Source organism: Natator depressus, chromosome 10 (assembly GCF_965152275.1).
Source record: "Natator depressus isolate rNatDep1 chromosome 10, rNatDep2.hap1, whole genome shotgun sequence".
NCBI lineage: Eukaryota > Metazoa > Chordata > Testudines > Cheloniidae > Natator > Natator depressus.
The window spans coordinates 170,490-187,961 of record NC_134243.1 but is presented as its reverse complement, the minus strand read 5'-3'; the positions used below and the strand labels follow the sequence as shown (position 1 = coordinate 187,961).

Genomic DNA, 17,472 nt, shown 5'->3' with positions numbered 1-17,472 from the left:
ATTGGGGGGCACAGAGCCCATGCTGGGGGAAGATTGAGGGACTCAGGGAAGATGGGGAATAAGCATGCACACAGCCCCTGGCTTGGGGGCCAGAATGAAAGACCCCCAGACAATTGGAGCAGACGCATGCCCTAGCATGGGGGATTTGGAATGGGGGGCACACAGAACTCTTTTGCGGGGGTTGATTGGAGGACCCTGGTATGAGGAATGGAGTATGGGGGAAAGAGGATAATAGGATGCATGCTGAGCTGCTGGTATAGGGAGAGAATGAGGGACCTGGTATGGGAGGAGAGGGGAGTGGGGGGCACACAGACCCTTGCACGGAAGAGATTCGGGTGAATTGCAGGGAGTCCCTGGAAAAAGAAGGGATGGGATGGTGGGCATACAGAGAGCTTGTGGGGGAGGGAATGGAGGAATACAAAGAGCATTGTAATAAATTCAGCCTACATAATCTACAAACAACACCTTGGTAAATTTATTTGTGTACAAGAGCGTAGTTCTCTCGTTCTCACCACTTCCATCCCAGTCTCCAATTAGACAAGTCAGTGGATATATTCATCAGTTTGGAAAAATGTCTGCATGAAGAAATATTCCCTGAAGGTAGTAAGAGTGAGGCTCAGCTCTAAGAGGGTGTTACAGAGATAATTGGGCCCCAGCCCTTTTGGGGTTTTGTAAATGGTCATTCTTAGATGGGATGTGTTTCAGTAGTCTATAAGTGAGGAGGGTGCAATCAGGATCTCATCCAGCAGAGAAGGGTGCAGGCTTTTGGACAGCTGGAGCTGGAAGAAGAGACCTTGGTCACTGCTGCTGTCTGGGAGCATTAGACCTCTAGGGCCTGCTCCTGTTCCCATTTGAAGTGATTGAGAAAATTCCTATTGATTTAAATAGGATTGAGGAACAGGTCCAGGCAAGTGAATGTAGCAGTTTGTGGTCTCAATGGTGCATGTTGAATTGAAGCATTAAGCTGTTAAAACACACACATAGCAGCACTAGGGTTACATTCAAATAATTAAGGAAAATGTAGCTGTTAGTATTTATGACAGCTTTACTTTCCATTTTTCAGTTTATCCAACACTGACTGAAGTCCTACGAAGGAAGTGGGATGAAGCAGAGCAGTCTCTTTACGATGAGCTGATAACTGAACAGGTTTGCGGATCCATTCTGATTTCTTGTTAAAGGACTATCACTTTCAAATTACTATAGTACTGACCTGTTTTCTACAGTTCCAGCTCTTTTTAGGATAGATGTTTTTATCCTACTATTCGCAAAAACTCTTAGAGCTATGCATCTAGATACAGTTTATTGGTAATCACAAAACCTTGTAAAATAAATAGCCAATGCAAATTACAAACAGAAATAGAATGGCTTTATGTAATGTCTTTGTTTTTCCAGGGGTACAAAAAATTGTTGAAGGAGATTTTTGAGGAAGCAGGACTTTTAAGCGCAACAGAAGAAAAGGAGATTGAGAAAAAAAATAAAAAGTTAAAAAGTCTGGAATTTGAAACAGTGGAGAAATGCAATAAGGTATAGAAAGTAATTCTCAATGCTTGTCTAATACATTTTATCAACATGGAGAATCACCATCCTTCTGCTGTGTGATAGAGCCACTGGGCTCTCAGCCAAGCTGCCTGTCTGTTGTTAGGATTCAGATAGTCTGCTCCCTTAGTTATCTTCTGTTGCCTAAATAACAGTATATTTAAAAATAAATGGAAATGGCAGAACTTATTTTAATGCTGAAAATTGGAAACAAACTGGCATTACCTAATGCCTTTCCAGGAGATATTAGGGGGTGGTATATAGGAAGTAGTTATATACTTAGGTGATGTGCATTTTAGACATACTCTCATAAAGTGGGGTCCGAACGGGTTTAAGAAACAGAAGGGAGTTAGTGAAAGTGGAAGGTGGACCAGAGCCTTGTGACAGATGGGTACTTGGTAATCATATAATATACACACTATGCTGAAACATTCAGGCCATTTTACAAACCAAAGGCCCAGTGGTTTATATCATGTATCCTTTAAATTCTCTCTGTGTGCGCCTGTATCTACAACTATATATGTCTATACACATATATTCTGCAGGTTTCAGAGTAACAGCCGTGTTAATCTGTATTCGCAAAAAGAAAAGGAGTACTTGTGGCACCTTAGAGACTAACCAATTTATTTGAGCATAAGCTTTGAGCTGTAGTTTTTCCTCTGCGTGGGTTGGGTCTGGGGAGGGGAGGCATGGTGTGGCTTTCGCCAGCTCGAGGCTTCTCTAGCCAAGGCGGGGAGCTCTCAGGGCTGGGGGGTGGGGGCGCTCTGGGTGGGGGGGTGGGGCTTGTAGCTCTGGCCGTGGGGGGAGCAAGGGGTCTTGGGGCTCTGCCATGGGGAGGGCGTGGGCAGAAGGTACAGAGCCAGGGGCTAGCTTCCCCAAAGTGGGGCTCAACCCGCTGCTCATGTCCAATTCTATTGAAAATGTGAACCTTATTTTCAATTTTAATTTATCTAGCTAGTGATGAATATTATGGGATTCCAGCCTTTCCTTATAGCAGTGGTCTCCAACCTTTTTATGCCCAAGATCACTTTTTGAATCTAAGGGCAACTCAGGATCTACCCGTCCCTTCCCTGAGGCCTCACCTCTTCTTCAAAGCCCTGCCCCACTCACTCCATTCCCCCCACCCCGTCGCTCACTCTCCCCCAACCTCACTTTCACCAGGCTGGGGCAGGGGTTGGAGTTTGGGAGGGGGTGCAGGCTCTGGGCTGGAGTCGAGGGGTTCGCAGTTTGAGAGGGGGCTCTGGGATGAGCCTGGGGCAGGAGGTTGGGGGGCAGGAGGAGTTTGGGGTGCTGGCTCCAGGAGGGGGCTCAGGGATGGGGGTTTGCGTGCGACCTCTCGCTGGGCAGCACTTACCTCTGGTGGCTCCCGGTCGGCGGTGGGTGCAGCGAGGCTAAGGCAGACTCCCTGCCTACCCTGCCCCCACACTGCTCCTGGAAGGGGCCAACACACCCCTGCAGCCCCTAGGGTGGGGAGGGCAGACGGCATGTGGCTCCACGTGCTGCCTCTCTCTGCAAGCACCGCCCCTGCAGCTCTCCCGGCCAATAGGAGCTGCAGGGGCAGTGCTTGCAGGCAGGAGCAGCGTGCACGTGGTCGTGGGGCTGCAGTGGCCACTTCTGGGAGTGGTGTGGGGGCAGGGTAGCATTAGGCAGCCACACTGTGCCTCCGCCAGAGATCGTGATCGACAGGGAGATCCTCTAGGATCAACCGGTTGGTGCCCACTGCCTTATAGTTTAATGGGTATAAACATAGCTGTTCATTAAAGCTTCTGTAGTTATGGAGTAGCCACAGATCTTCAGAAGTAAAACATTTGCGGCTGGATTGTCAGGCAGCAACTTTGAGACAGAGACTAACCCTGGAGCAGCCTTTGGGAGGGAGTTAACAGTTGTAGTGCTATAAAAATATAGTCAGAGGGCAGACCTGAGGTGTTTATTGGGAAGGAATTCCTGGTCTGAGTGCCTGATTCATAGTCCCAGATTTCTGTAGAGGAGCAGTTGGAACCAGATGCTATTGGGTAATATCTTTCAGAAACACAGGCTGTCTTTTTTTATAGCTGACAATAATTGTTCTTTGTCCATAAGACCTGCCATACTGGGTTAGACTAAAAGTCCATCTAGCCCAGTATCCTGTCTTATGACAGTGGCCAATGCCAGGTGCCCCAGAGGGAATGAACAGAACAGGGAATCACCAAACGATCCATCCCCTGTTGCCCATTCCCAGCTTCTGGCAAATAGTCTAGGAACACCATCCCTGCACATCCTGGCTAATAGCCATTGAGGGACCTACCCTCCATGAATTTATCTAGTTCTTTTTTGAACTGTTATAGTCTTTCCCTTCACAACCTCCTCTGGCAAAGAGTTTCACAGACTGACTGTGCATTGTTTGAAGACATACTTCCTTTTGTTTGTCCATCACTTTGATGAACCTCATGCACAAGTTAAACAGCCTGTCTTTGGAACTCTTACACCATAAGAATGGTCTGACTCAGTGTGGCCAATGGTCCATCTAGCCTAGTATCCTGTCTTCAACCAATGTCTAATGCCAGATGCTTCAGAGAGAATGAACACAGTGGGGCAATTATCAAGTGATTTATACCCCGCCGTCCAGTCCCAACATCCAGCAGTCCAAGGCTTAGGGACAACCCAGAGCATGAGGTTGCATTCCTGACCATCGTGGCTAATAGCTGTTGATGGACCTATCCTTCAGGAACTTGTCTAATTCTTTTTGGAACCCACTTATACTTTTGGTCTTCACAACGTCCCCTGGGAACAAGTTCCACAGGGTGACTGCGTTGTGTGTAGTAGTACTTCCTTTTGTTTGTTTTAAACCCGATGCCTATTAATTTCATTGGATGGCCCCTGATTCTTGTGTTCTGTGAAAGGATAAATAACAAAATATGTATTCACTTTCTTCACACCATTCATAGTTTTATAGACCTCTTATCATATCTCCCCTTCATCATCTCTTTTCTAAACTGCGTAGTCCCAGGCTTTTTGATCTCTCCCCATATGGAAGCTGTTCCATACTCCTAATATTTTTGTTGCCCATCTTTGTACCTTTTCCAATTTTAATATCTCTTTTTTGAGCTGGGGAAACCAAAACTGCATGCAGGGTTCAGGGTGTAGGCAGACTATGGATTTATATAGTAGCACTGTGATATTTTCTGTTGTATTACCCATCCTTTTCCCAATGGTTCCTAACATTAGCTTTTTTGAATGACTCTGCACATTGAGCAGATATTTTCAGAGAACTGTCCACAATGATTCCAAGATCTCTTTCTTGAGTGGTAACAGCTAATTTATTTGTATAGTTGATACTATGTTTTACAATGTGCATTACTTTGCATGTATCAACATGGAATTTCATTTGCCATTTTGTTGCTCAGTCACCCAGTTTTGTGTTATCCCTTTGTAACTCTTTCTGTCTGCTTTGGACTTAACTATCTTGAGTAATTTTGTATTGTCTACAAATTTTGCCACCTCACTGTTTACTTTGTCCAAATCATTTATGAATATGTTGAACAGCATTGGTCCCGATACAGATCCCTGGGGGACTCCACTATTTACCCCTCTCTTTTCTGAAAACCGCATTTATTTCTACCGTTTGTTTCCTGTCTTTTAAACAGTTACTGGTTGATGAGAGGACCTTTCTTCTTATCCTGTGACTGCTTATTTTACTTAAGAGCCTTTGGTGAGGGATCTTGTCAAGTCTTTCTGAAAGTGCAAGTACACTATATTGACTGAATCACCTTTGTCCACATGTTTGTTAACCCCCTCAAAAAATTCTCATAGATTGGTGAGGCATGATTTCCCTTTATAAAAGCCATGCTGACTCTTCCCCAACAAATCGTGTTCATCTATGTGTGTGATAATTCTGTTCTATACTATAGTTTCAACCAGTTTGCATGGTACTGAAATTAGGCTTACTGCCCTGTAATTGCCAGGATTGCTTCTGGAAACTTTTTTAAAAATTGGTGTCATATTAGCTATCCTCCAGTCATCTGGTAAACCAAGATTCCAAACATGTTTTTTTTTCCCAGTGGCTTCCCTTATAACTATGCTTGGACATTTTATACTTGATGCAAACTGAATTTTTAAGTAGACATATGTATTTGGGCAAAACATATTGTCCATTTTAAAAATATTTTTTATTCTAGGAGTACAAGAAACTTTCTAAAGAAATAAAAAAGCTTAAAGATTTATTAACTCAACATGGTATTGTGTATGAAAGAAACTCAGGTAAGTTCTTTGTGTAGTTCTACTTTCTCATTCCTATCTGTTTAGAATGTGAATGCTCAGCTTTCTCTTTTTAAACGAAAAATATTGTTAAGATCAGGATAAACAAATAATCTTCAATCGGAGGGGGTCAAGCCCCACCGTAAAGCATACTGCATGTGATTTTGACTGAACAGACCCTTGACTGTGAGAACTTGTTTAAAAATATATGTAGGTTTTTATTAGTGTCAGCCTTTACAATGGGACTGTAGCTGCTACCACTTCTATTTTGGTATACTTTGAGCTTCAGTCTCTGATTTTTCCTCTCCATGCAAAGTGTTAATGTCCACAGCATTCGAGACTAATATTTTCATCTCATTTCTCCCAACACACACCACCAATAAAATCTGTTCCCATAAGTATGTGAAATGTTCTCCTTTGGTGTGTGTAAAGTCTCCTCCTTCATACCTCATTCCACTCTTTGCTGGTCAGTTTCTCCCCTTCACTGGCCTCCACTGCAGATATGCACCACCTGTCCCATGCTACTACTTGGTGTGAAGGAGAGCAACAGCAGGAAGGTGGGTCCTGGCTGTGACGAAGCAGTCTGGATTTACTCCAGGCAAGTTCCAGTCTCACCCTGCCTCCCAGCAACCAAGTTACCTCATTCTTCTCAGTGCCTGTTCCTCTCTTATCCTGTCAAATTCCAGTCCCTTAGTTAATTCCCAAAGTCCCACATGATACCCCTTGGACATTTAGCTTTCTAAGGTGCACCTCTTTGTAGCTTGTGTGTTCAGAGATTGGCATCTCAGTGAAATATTAGGCGGTAACCTAATAACTAGAACTGAGCAAGCGATAAATTTTCATTTTGTAGTTCTTTTCTGTATGAGAAACTTTCATTTTCATTATGTGAAATGAGTGACTTTTTTCAGTGAAAAAAATCTTGTGTTGGAACGTATGCAGATTATAGATTTTGCTAATATCCAGTTTAAATTATTAGTTACATAAATTACACAGGATTTCTGTTCACTGACTGGATAACTTGTGTAACCATATAGAGCAGAATTTGAATTGTATATTCAAGAGCAAAAATCACAGTTTGCATTGGATGACTTATTGTAACTCAACATCAGAGGGGGAGCTGTGTTAATCTGTATCCACAAAAAAACCGAGAAGTCCAGTGGCACCTTAAAGACTAACAGGTTTATTTGGGCTTAAGCTTTCATGGGTAAAAAAACCCACTTCTTCAGATGCATGGAGTGAAAATTACAGATACAGGCATAAATATATATTGGCACATGAAGAGAAGGGAGTTACCTTACAAGTGGAGAACCAATGTTGAAGGCCAATTCAGTCAGGGTGGAAGTGGTCCGCTCCCAATAATTGAGGAGGAGGTGTGAATACCAAGAGAGGGAAAATTGCTTTTGTAGTGAGCCAGTCCCTATTCAAGCCCAAATCGATGGTGTTAAGGAAGTGGCTGGCTCACTACAAAAGCAATTTTCCCCCTCTTGGTATTGATTATTGGGAGTGGACCACATCCACTCTGACTGAACTGGCCTTCAACATTGGGGTTCTCCACTTGTAAGGTAACTTCCTTCTCTTCATGTGCCAATATATATTTGTCTGTATCTGTAATTTTCACTCCATGCATCTGAAGAAGTGGGTTTTTTACCCACAAAAGCTTATGCCCAAATAAATCTGTTAGTCTTTAAGGTGCCACCAGACTCCTCGTTGTTTTTGTTACTCAACAGTATCCTATGACTTATTGTGACTATGTAAAATCATGTAACTTGCAGCTTTTATTCTGAAAAGTGAAGAAATAACTGACATTTTACAATTAAATATTTCAGCTGAAAATACAAGTGCTGAACACGTCATTCATAAAGTGGTGACTACAAAGCCAAGTGTTCTGAATGGCTCAAAGGCTAATGAACACCTACGGGGAGACACAGGCATTTGGAATGACACCTTTTAAAGAAATTTGTCTGGATGATAAATATCAAGTTCATATAGACTAAAATATTGAGCAAATTGGATGCATATCACAGTACTAAGATAATTTAACAACGCTTTGTGAATATTTCTAATGCTCTGTATTCTTGCCCTAAGGCAATGGGAAGGGAATGTTTGCGTTAAAGTCTGGTGCTGCCATTGCAGACAGCTGTTGTAGTTCAGTTTACAAGGTTGTTTAAGCTGTAAAAATTCTCTTTGCTGAAACTGTTACCAACGATTGGTCTGCAGACTCTACTTCTCCAGTCTCAGTTCTGTGCTGTTTGCTTTGATCAACTATTGCACTAATGAGAGTGAAAGGTGATTGGTTGTATACCCAGCAACTGTATTTCTGCCTGACGTGAGGGGAATAGTTTTGTCCTCAAGTTTGGATGGATTAGTAAACTTCTTAACCGCTGATAGCAGGGGCAGTTTATTTGCTTTTGTGGGAAGTAGTTCACACTGTACTTCCTAATCCTGTAGCAGCACTGATGAGGCTAGAAGGATGGAGTGATGTGGAATCTTTAGCCAGAGATGAACATGTGAGCAAAAAGCAAAATCTACCTTCTAGTCTTTCAGGTAGATTATATACAGTATACTCCTATTTATCCAAAACCCGATTATCCAAACCTCTGCATTATCCAAATCCCTTCCTTGTCCCCCAGCATGAGATATATGCCCTCTGCAGCATGTATCTTATGCTGGAGGATGAGGAAGGGATTCAGATAATGTGGAGGTTGTGGTAATAGAGCAGATACTCGTAGCCAGGAGTGCAAGGAGGATGATCCCCTGGCTGCAGAGAAGACCATCCTGCTGCTGAATGGGGCCTCTGCAGCACTGCTGTCATGGGAGTGAATGGGGCTAAGACAGCAGAGCTGCAGAGGGCTCCCTGTGCTGCCGCAGCGCTGGTGACACCCAATCCCTTCAGACACAAGGTGCAGTGGGAAGGCTGTGGTCCTGGTAGGGCAGAGCAGAGACCTCGGCAAGGACTTCGCTCTGCCCTGCCAGAACCTCAGCCTTCCTTGCGCCTGCAGGGAATTTGGTGTCACTTGTCCTGTGGCTGCACAGGGAGCCCTCTGCAACCTTGCTGTCACAGGAGCGAGTGGGGCAGAGCAGAGACCCCTGGCTAGGACTGTGAAGAGGATGACAAGCCCCTGGCTGTGGAGGAGGCCACCCTGCTGCTAATGGCCTCTTGATTATCTGAACCAAATCTGTGTCCCTCATGCTATTCAGATAGTTGGAAGTACACTGTATTGAAAAAGATAGAAGGAAATGACTGCATAAAGACTACAGAAATTACTCCACTTTAAAGCTGTAAGGTGTAAATAGTTATTCCTTTAACACCTATTTCCACACTAGCAGCTAATATTCACCTCTTACGCATCTCTGCTGACAATAACAAATTCTTGACTAAGTCAACCATCCCACTGTTCACTAAAAGTTGAGACTAACAGAACAACCATGTGTAAGTAGGATACTCTCCTCCTAACCTTCTGGTTTGCCTCAGGGGGCCATGGTGTTCTCTCGCAAGTTCTTTGGTGTAGACTCAGGACTTCTTTGGCCCTGAGTGCTGCCCCCCTTCCCCTGACTTTTCTCTCCAGCCATCCACGGCTTGTTCCTGATCCTTCTAGTCACGTATTGGGGTACTGTCACAAACACTATCATTTTTTTGTGCATTTTGCATTTACTACTCCAAACTTACATTGTAATAGATTTCAAATCAAGGAAATCTTAGTTATTCATTCAGCATACGCTGTGCATAATGATGTCAGTTGTGAATGCAAAATAATTACACTACTTTTCAGACAAGATCTTGCAAACTGAGGTAGAGTCTGCACTACATGAACATTCAGATCTCCTTGCCAGTTTAAAGAGTAAGCCTTTTCTCTTTTGGCTTAGGAAAAATGTTCCTTCCCTCTGTGGTGTGTATTATTTGCAATTGTAGTTGTCCCGCACTAGGATTGTTTGCATTTGAGAGGTGCTTACACCTTGCGATTCTTATGAATGAAAAGTGAAAATCAAATTTTTTTTTTACAGAAGACGAATAATGTTTAAGGAGTGTACCTCTATTCTGTATATTATTATAAAGAATAAATGTATGGACTCTTCTAACAAAGTTGTGGAGAGTTATACTAGCAAGTTGTCCAGCAGCAAGGACATCATTTGTACATAAATAATAATTACAATTCCTTCCCTTGCTGTGTTTAGCTAACCATGACCATCTGCTAATTCAGGGGTTCTCATAGTGGGGGTTATGACCCCTAAGGGAGTCATGAGGTTATTACATGGGGAATTGCGAGCTGTCAGCCTCTATCCCAAACCCCACTTCACCTCCAGCATTTATAATAGTGTTTATTTTTAATTTATAAGGGGGGGTCGCACTCAGAGGCTTGCTGTGTGAAAGGGGGTCACTAGTACAAAAGTTTGAGAACCACAGTGTTAACTTACAGTAGATTCTGTTGAGCCTCCAATCTTCATTTTAGCATCGACCATTTTCCTCAACTTATATAGGTTGTATTGGTGACTTTACCGTAACTATTACCACTGTGTGAAGTTTTCTCCCCTCCCTTGGAAGCCAAATTTAACACAAGTCAGCTGATATATGCAGCAGGTGGGTGGTAGTAAAAGCAAGTTGCCCTTCTGAAGACCAGTAACTCCATCAAGACATCCAAACGTAGGATGAAGACTATCAAATCTTAGCTACGCTGTCCCTAGGAATCTTTCTGATGTCAGTTAGGAAGAAGCTTACCTGTACATCCCCATCAGTTGCATCCGATGAAGTGAGCTGTAGCTCACAAAAGCTTACGCTCAAATAAATGTTAGTTTCTAAGGTGCCACAAGTACTCCTTTTCTTTTTGCGGATACAGACTAACACAGCTGCTACTCTGAAACATGTCATAATACTTAGTCTTTCCCTGACAGCAAGGGATGGGACTAGATAACCTCTTGAGGTCCCTTCCAGTCCTATGATTCTATGCTATGGAAGCTATTCCATACCCTTAGTAATCTTTGTTGCTCTTCTCCGTACCTTTTCTAATTCTAATATATATATTTTTTGAGATATGGCAACCAGAACAGCACACAATATTCAAGGTGTGGGCATACCACAGATTTATATAGTGGCATAGTGATACTCTGTCTTACTCTAGCTATCCCTTTCTTAAGGGTTCCTAACATTGTTAGCTTTTTGGACTGGTGCTATATATTGAGTGGATGTTTTCAGAGAACTATCCACCATGACTCCAAGATTTTTCTTGAGCAGTAACAGCTAATTTAGACCCCATCAATTTGTATGTATAGTTGGGATTATGCTTTACAATGTGCATTATTTCACATTTATCAACATTAAATTTCATCTGCCATTTTGTTGCCTAGTCACCCAGTTTTGAGAGATCCTTTTGTAGCTCTTCACAGTCTGCCTGGGTGTTAACTATCTTTAGTAATTTTGTATTGTCTGCAGATTTTGCCATCTCACTGTTTACCACATTTTCCACATCATTTATGAATATATTGAACAGCGCTGGTCCCAGTACAGGCCCCTGGGAGACACCACTATTTACCTCTCTCTATTCTGAAAATGGACCATTTATTCCTGTGTTTTAAGCAGTTACTGATCCATGACAAGACTTTCCCTCTTATCCCATGACTGCTTGCTTTGTTTAAGAGCCTTTGGTGAGGGATCTTTAAAAGGCTTTGTGAAAGTCCCCATACGCTGTATCCATTGGATCACACTTGTCCACATTCGTTGACCCCCTCTAAGAATTCTAGTAGAATTTTATCAGTGACCTAATGCTAATATACTCATGGGAGGAGGTGACTAATTGAAACATGCCAATTATGCATAGTCTATTATGCATTCCTATTACTCTTGAAATCCTCCACCATTAGTGTTGCATGCCTCTCCCATCTCCTTCTTACGTCTTGAATTAGTTGTAAACTCTTTGGGGGCCTTGCCTGTCTTTTACTGCATCTTTGTACAAGGCACAGAACAATAAGGACCCCAGGCCTATGGAGTTTGCTGTATTGGTATTAATAGGAGCAAGTCATGAGCTCGTAGTGCATGTGCATTGCTGGATAATATGCTTGAGGCATCTACTTTCCAGGAAGATAATGAATTTACCAGGCACTAATCATGTACCTAGTTCAAATTATTCACCTGGAACTAGTGTCAGCCACATCTCACATGACAGTTTTCTGCTCAAGACCATTTAATCAAAGTACATATTTGCATGAACCAGATTTCCACCATTATTTGTATATACAAGCCAGAAAACACCCCACAACCTATTCTCTATCTAAACGGGCACCCTTAATATAATTTTAAAGATATATGGAATATATGTAAGTTTTTATACCCAGCTAACCATGGCAGTATTTGAGTGCTTTGGAGTAGTGCATTAAGCAATGTGACTACACATCTGTGATGGGCTGTTTGTTCTCACATCCTCTCCTCTGATGGAAAAGGATGTTTTATTATAAAAGCAGAGAACTCCCTAAAAACATACACCTAGCCATGGCGCTACTCTCAAACCATGTTCCAAGATACATGCTTATCTCACTCCCAGTCTCCGTAAACCTGGGTAAAAAGATAAGCTTTTCAGCATGCCTTGAGAATAAATAAGCTTGCTCTGTTTGAAACCCAATGGAAGGAGGCAGGAGAGATATTTTAATCGGATCCAGACTTTCATGTCAGGTTGTATACAAACAGCACTGTGAAGCCATCAGACTGCAAGCCTCACTTTGGTTTGTGCTGAACGTACAGCTGGAATCAACTGTGGCAATACTGGACCAGCAGTTCTGTCCACTGAGCTCTTCATTAAGGAACATGCAAAGAAACCCCCATACTGGGTAGCATGCTCAGGAAACGCATAAGGAGCCTTCAGGGATTACGCAGAGACCTTGGTGCTTTTGGAAACGTCTTATCTTAGTCTATATATGCCAATTCTGCCCAGCTGTAGAGAGACCAGAGAAAGAAGGTAGTATCAGTGACACACATTTACCAGAAACCCTTATGCAATGAGTAAATTCATCACTACTATAGTATAAACAAACACATTAATGGGGTAAAAGCCTGAGAGGAAAAAATACTTAGCTCCTTCCATACTCAATTCAGTAAGACCTTATAGGTATAACAAGGTTTGCATGTGTTGCCAAAGTGTAAAAAGGAGATCACCAATAAGCTAACAGCTATCACTTGGGATGGATAGCGGGAATGTGTCTGGGGTTTGATTCCCAGTGCTCATTTGTCAGCAGTGTCCATTCCAGATTCTATGGCAGGTTACTACATAGCCCGATACCATCTCTGGTTTTTCACAGGACCCAAGCTAGAGCCACTCCACTCCCCCTGCCGCCAGTGTCCACCCTCCTGAGGTTAAAGCATAGGTTAGCCTAGCTCACCTTAGAGAAGCTAATGAGGCGTCAGCAAACCAGCTGAAGGATGGGGGCAGGGGTGCAGCAGGATCGTTTCCATGGATCTTAAATAAATGAAAATTAGGAGCCTAAATACCTCTGGGTTCTAGGCATTGGGTACACAGCGCCTCTAACGCCCCCGGGAAGGGCGCGGAAAGCCCCCCGCATCTCGGAGCACGAGCCTCCTGCCCCTCCGCCCCACTGCGCATGGCTCACCCCATCTCCAGTAAGTGTTATCGCCTCTGCTCCCGCCCCCGCCCCCGGCTGCCTGGCGGCGTATCTGCGCCTTGAACCGTGGCTCGCGCACCCTCTGCCCGCTCTGAGGCCCCTGCACATACGGCCCGTAGCCGTCCCGACTCCCCCCGCCCCCGCCCCTTAGCAGCTTGGACCTTCCGGGTGACGTAGGCAACGGAGGAAAGCGGCTTCAGAAGATATTACGGAGCATGCTCAGGCCCGCGCGCATGCTCAGTCGTAGCAAGGTCGCTAATTCCGACACTTCACCGGAAGGCGCCACGGCGCAGGGAGCTTTGGGGATCTTGCGTTAGTCTCTCGGCCGACGCGCCAGTTCCGCTCCGTAGACCGGAAGTGTGTCACACTGCGCCGGACGTGACGCGTGGTGGTGGTGGTGGAACGAGATGAGCCGCGCGGTCCTGTGGCGCTGGCGGTGAGCGGTGGCGCGGGCTTGCTCCGTGTGGGGCTTTCCTGGGGCGGGGGTCGGCTCCCGCCCGTGGAGGAGATGGGCCTGTGACTCGCTTTACGTCGCGTTTCTCCTTCCTTTTCTCCTTCCAGGCCGCGCCCGCTCTCTGGTCCCTTCTGTCCAGTGCGACGTCTCAGTCGGCAACCGGGGCCCGAGGATGTAGCGGAGTCTGAGAGCTCTAGGCCCATCCCCTTCTCCACCAGCAAAGCCAGCCCGCGGGTCTGGTCTGTGGACAGGTCCATGGGAAGTGACTATCGAAGACCCTGGGTGAAAGTGCTGCCGGTCAGCTTGCTAGGGATAGGGCTGCTGCTCTGGTGCGTTTTTAGGGAGGAGGCAGAAGTCGACGAGCAACTGGGAGCCGTTTTCCATGAGCAGGTGCCAGGCTTGTTAGATGAGACCCCAGAAAACAAAATGCTGCCACCATCCCAAAAGGAAAAATGCTGACCTGCGGGAGGGTAGCTGTGATAGCAGGCCCCCTAGGAAACGGCTTGTATTCCAGGTGATCTGATGCTGCATTGACTTGCCTGGAAACTCTTGTTTTCCCCACACATCACCGTCTTTATTCTGCAAGCCTGATTCCTCGCCATCAGTGGTAATTCTTGGTAATCCTCATATAACTCATGGCAACAGAGATAATCAAGTGGACTCTTAAGTTGTGCATAGGTGCAATTAGAAGGTTGAATATGTGAACACAGCTGTACTGATACTGTCCATTTCGGACAACCTGTCCCCCATCATCTGACTTTTAAGATTTTGAATGTATTACAATATCAAAGTTAGAAGGATACAAAAATATTAAGCCAAAGGTGACAATGACACTTGGATAACAAATTACTTTGTAAAGCATGGTGAAGATAGCTATATACGTATATGCATTATTACGATCAAGCTGAATGTTAACTTCATATTCTGTACTCTACTATTGTGTTAGGTCATGTGGAAGTGACTTTCATACAACTCTTTTAATGCACTGTCAATATGAGTTTAATAAATCTGTTTTCTACACTACAGAACTAAACATAGCTCTATGGTTGAGATGGACTTTTTCTGTCATCAGTAGAAAAGATCCTTTTGCAGTAGATGTAACTGAACAGTTCATTCATGAAGGCAAAAAAACAATCCTCTTAATTGTGAAGAGCAAACCAATATCTGGGTAAATCTTAATTGCAAAATTAATCCTAACTTTTCAGGTCTTAAAATCATACATCCTACTTACTACTGGCTTCTAGAAAAAACTTTTCCTAGCAAGAGAAGGAGTTGAAGCCATCTATTTCTACAGAATTTAAGTTTTCATTTGAAAAACAAAATTAAGTTTCTAGCTTTTAAGATTGCAAAAACTATCTTCCAGCTGTGACTCACATGCATAATGGATGCAAAACTGTTTTCCTGATCCTGCAGCCAAACTACTCTAGTGTGTCTGCTTCTACTCACAGTTTTACTAAACAGAAAAGTAAACTTCATAGCTACTATTTAAAATGTTTGTAGTTGCAGGGAAACTGGTAGGAATCATGTTGGGCTAATGTTGTTATAGCTTGGTAAAGCTGTAAGCAACAACCAAAGTTATGTTTTCTGTGGAATCTTGCTGTTGCCCCCTCCCTAGTCTGTCATCATCTCTCATGGCTAAAAGGTGTCTGGTAAATTTCTCAAGTCCAGTTTTTTGAATCCCAATTAAATTGGTTTAACAGTTATAACAAAGACTGATAGCAATGAAACAAATGAGGTATTTAAGGGAATGGCCTGAAGGAGGTGACAGGGTGGTCATGAACTTCACTGCCTTTAGAATCAAATGCAAAATCCATTTAGTCTTCCTCAAAATTCCCTTATTTTTCTCCACCTATCACCCCTTCTTATGTGTGTGGTTTTTTAAAAAGTCCAGTGCTGACTGGACTGAAGAACAAACTAAATCTTATATACATACCTCTTTAATTTCATGATGGGTGGTAGATAAGAGCCTATAAAGATTGAGTATAACCCAGCAGCTGTATGTGTTTTGTTTTTTTTTTAAACCACTTCTCAGTTTCACAGAACTATTTACCTTTCCAAGTGGTGACTCTTAAATTTTACACATATACTGTGATATACAGTATGTGGGAAGCTAGCGCTGAAGTTACAAACATCTGAAGATGTGGTACACTTGTGCATAGTAGAAAAGTGCAGGACTATTTAAAAGTTAATCTTAAAACATACTCTTAATGTGTTTAGCTGTGTAATAAAATGCCTAAGCCACTGAGCTCCTTTAAATGTAAATTAACTACGAACTGGTGTTGGTACCTCCCATATAACCTACAAGAATAAGCACAAGCCTAGGAGATTATTTCTACATCTTTCTCTGCCTTGCCTTAATCTTGTATATTATCAGAGTGCTTTACAAGACCTCGTGAAATATTATTTCTGTTTTATAGGTGATAAAACTGAGGCTTAGAGCTGTGAAATTTATTGAGTTTGGGAATCAGAAGTAGAATCTTGGTCCCTTAGTACTTGGTTTATGCCTCATTCACTAGACCAGTGGCTCCCTGGGAAGACAAACTTATTCTCGAATAGTAAAATTGGGTTAATACTGCAGAATGAGATGAGCCTTCTTGCTAAATGGTTAGCAAGTGGTGGAATTATGGGTATCCTCAGTTGAAGCCTTGAGGCAGTCTGTGGGAAAGAAGTCTTACAACTGACAGATGGACTGAGTATTTGACCCTGTCTGTGACTGTAGTTACAGGATCAGCATTAGGGATGAAGTTATGGGCCAGGGGGCGGAACTTAGTAGTGCAGCAGCATCCAGGAAGAGAATATTTAACGTGTAACGTCTTCAAAGAGTAATGGTATTATAATAAGACTACAACAGAACCACCGTTAAAGGTTAAAACTCTGAAATACATACAGAAAAGCATATTTCAGGGTATCGCTGTCAAAGAAGATCACATTTAAAAACAAAATGCTTCCCCTGTCCACCTCTTCTTTTGCCAACATCTAGGAAAGGCACATGACTCTTTCAGTCCCTAGGCGGGGGCCAGGGAGCAAAGCCGGCAGCAGTAGGGCGGATCTAAGGTGTTGTGAGTAATGTATGGAGACGGTTTTGGAAGGCCTCATTTCAAGCAGCATGCCGTTACAGCGAAGGGAGTTTCATTTCTGTGCCTTACCTGAGTCTGCTGCTAGGTCATCCCAGTGAGCAAGGAACCCCCTGAGGCGTAGCCGGTAGTGATTGCTTGAGCGGCGTCGCGGGGCGGCTAGGTGCGGCCCCGGCCCCCTGCAATCTCAGGCACACAAACCCTGTTTTTTTCCCGCGTCCCAGAGGTTTCCAAGCTGCAGAGTTAACGCAGCCCTGGGCCGCGGCCCCCCTGCGCTGTAAACAGCTTAGCGGCGGGGGAGGCATGAGTTGAGTAGCTCCCGCAATACCTGTCCGCCGTGGGATCAGCTCCTCCCGTCCCAGACTCCCCCGCACGCCCGGGTGGGGTTTATCCCCCGGCCCAGCGGGGGACGAGGGTGGCTTCGCGCCGGGCGGGGCGGCGGGAGGTGGCCCTGGCCTGGCCGGCGCCTGCGCTGTGGCCACCGCGGAGGAAGATGCCGTCGGTTTCGAAAGCGGCTTCTCGAGGTGGCGGCTCCGGTGGGTCCCCGCAGACCGAGCAGCCGACGCACTATAC

At 44.1% G+C, this 17,472-nt stretch overlaps 2 protein-coding genes and 1 long non-coding RNA gene across 6 annotated transcripts in view; 2 read left to right on the top strand and 1 right to left on the bottom strand.

Annotated features, from left to right (window-relative positions):
- Positions 1-11,013, top strand: part of GNPTG (N-acetylglucosamine-1-phosphate transferase subunit gamma) — a 24,182-nt gene extending 13,169 nt beyond the window's left edge. Inside the window, exons 8-11 of the mRNA XM_074964902.1 lie at positions 1,064-1,146; positions 1,393-1,524; positions 5,691-5,772; positions 7,596-11,013. Of these exons, the coding sequence (XP_074821003.1) occupies positions 1,064-1,146; positions 1,393-1,524; positions 5,691-5,772; positions 7,596-7,720 (422 nt within the window). The 3' untranslated portion in view covers positions 7,721-11,013. The remainder of the gene's footprint in view (positions 1-1,063; positions 1,147-1,392; positions 1,525-5,690; positions 5,773-7,595) is intronic.
- LOC141994673 (uncharacterized) lies at positions 8,846-17,391 on the bottom strand. Its single transcript, XR_012641188.1, has 3 exons — positions 16,972-17,391; positions 13,132-13,208; positions 8,846-12,686 (listed from the first exon to the last, which is right to left on the bottom strand). It is a non-coding gene; the product is annotated as an uncharacterized LOC141994673 (long non-coding RNA).
- The window catches only part of UNKL (unk like zinc finger), a 150,001-nt gene continuing 149,762 nt past the window's right edge, over positions 17,234-17,472 (top strand). For 3 of the 4 annotated variants that reach the window (XM_074964896.1, XM_074964895.1, XM_074964894.1), the window contains exon 1: positions 17,317-17,472. In XM_074964896.1, the coding sequence (XP_074820997.1) occupies positions 17,393-17,472 (80 nt within the window). In that variant the 5' untranslated portion in view covers positions 17,317-17,392. The other variant, XM_074964901.1, reaches the window with a different exon arrangement.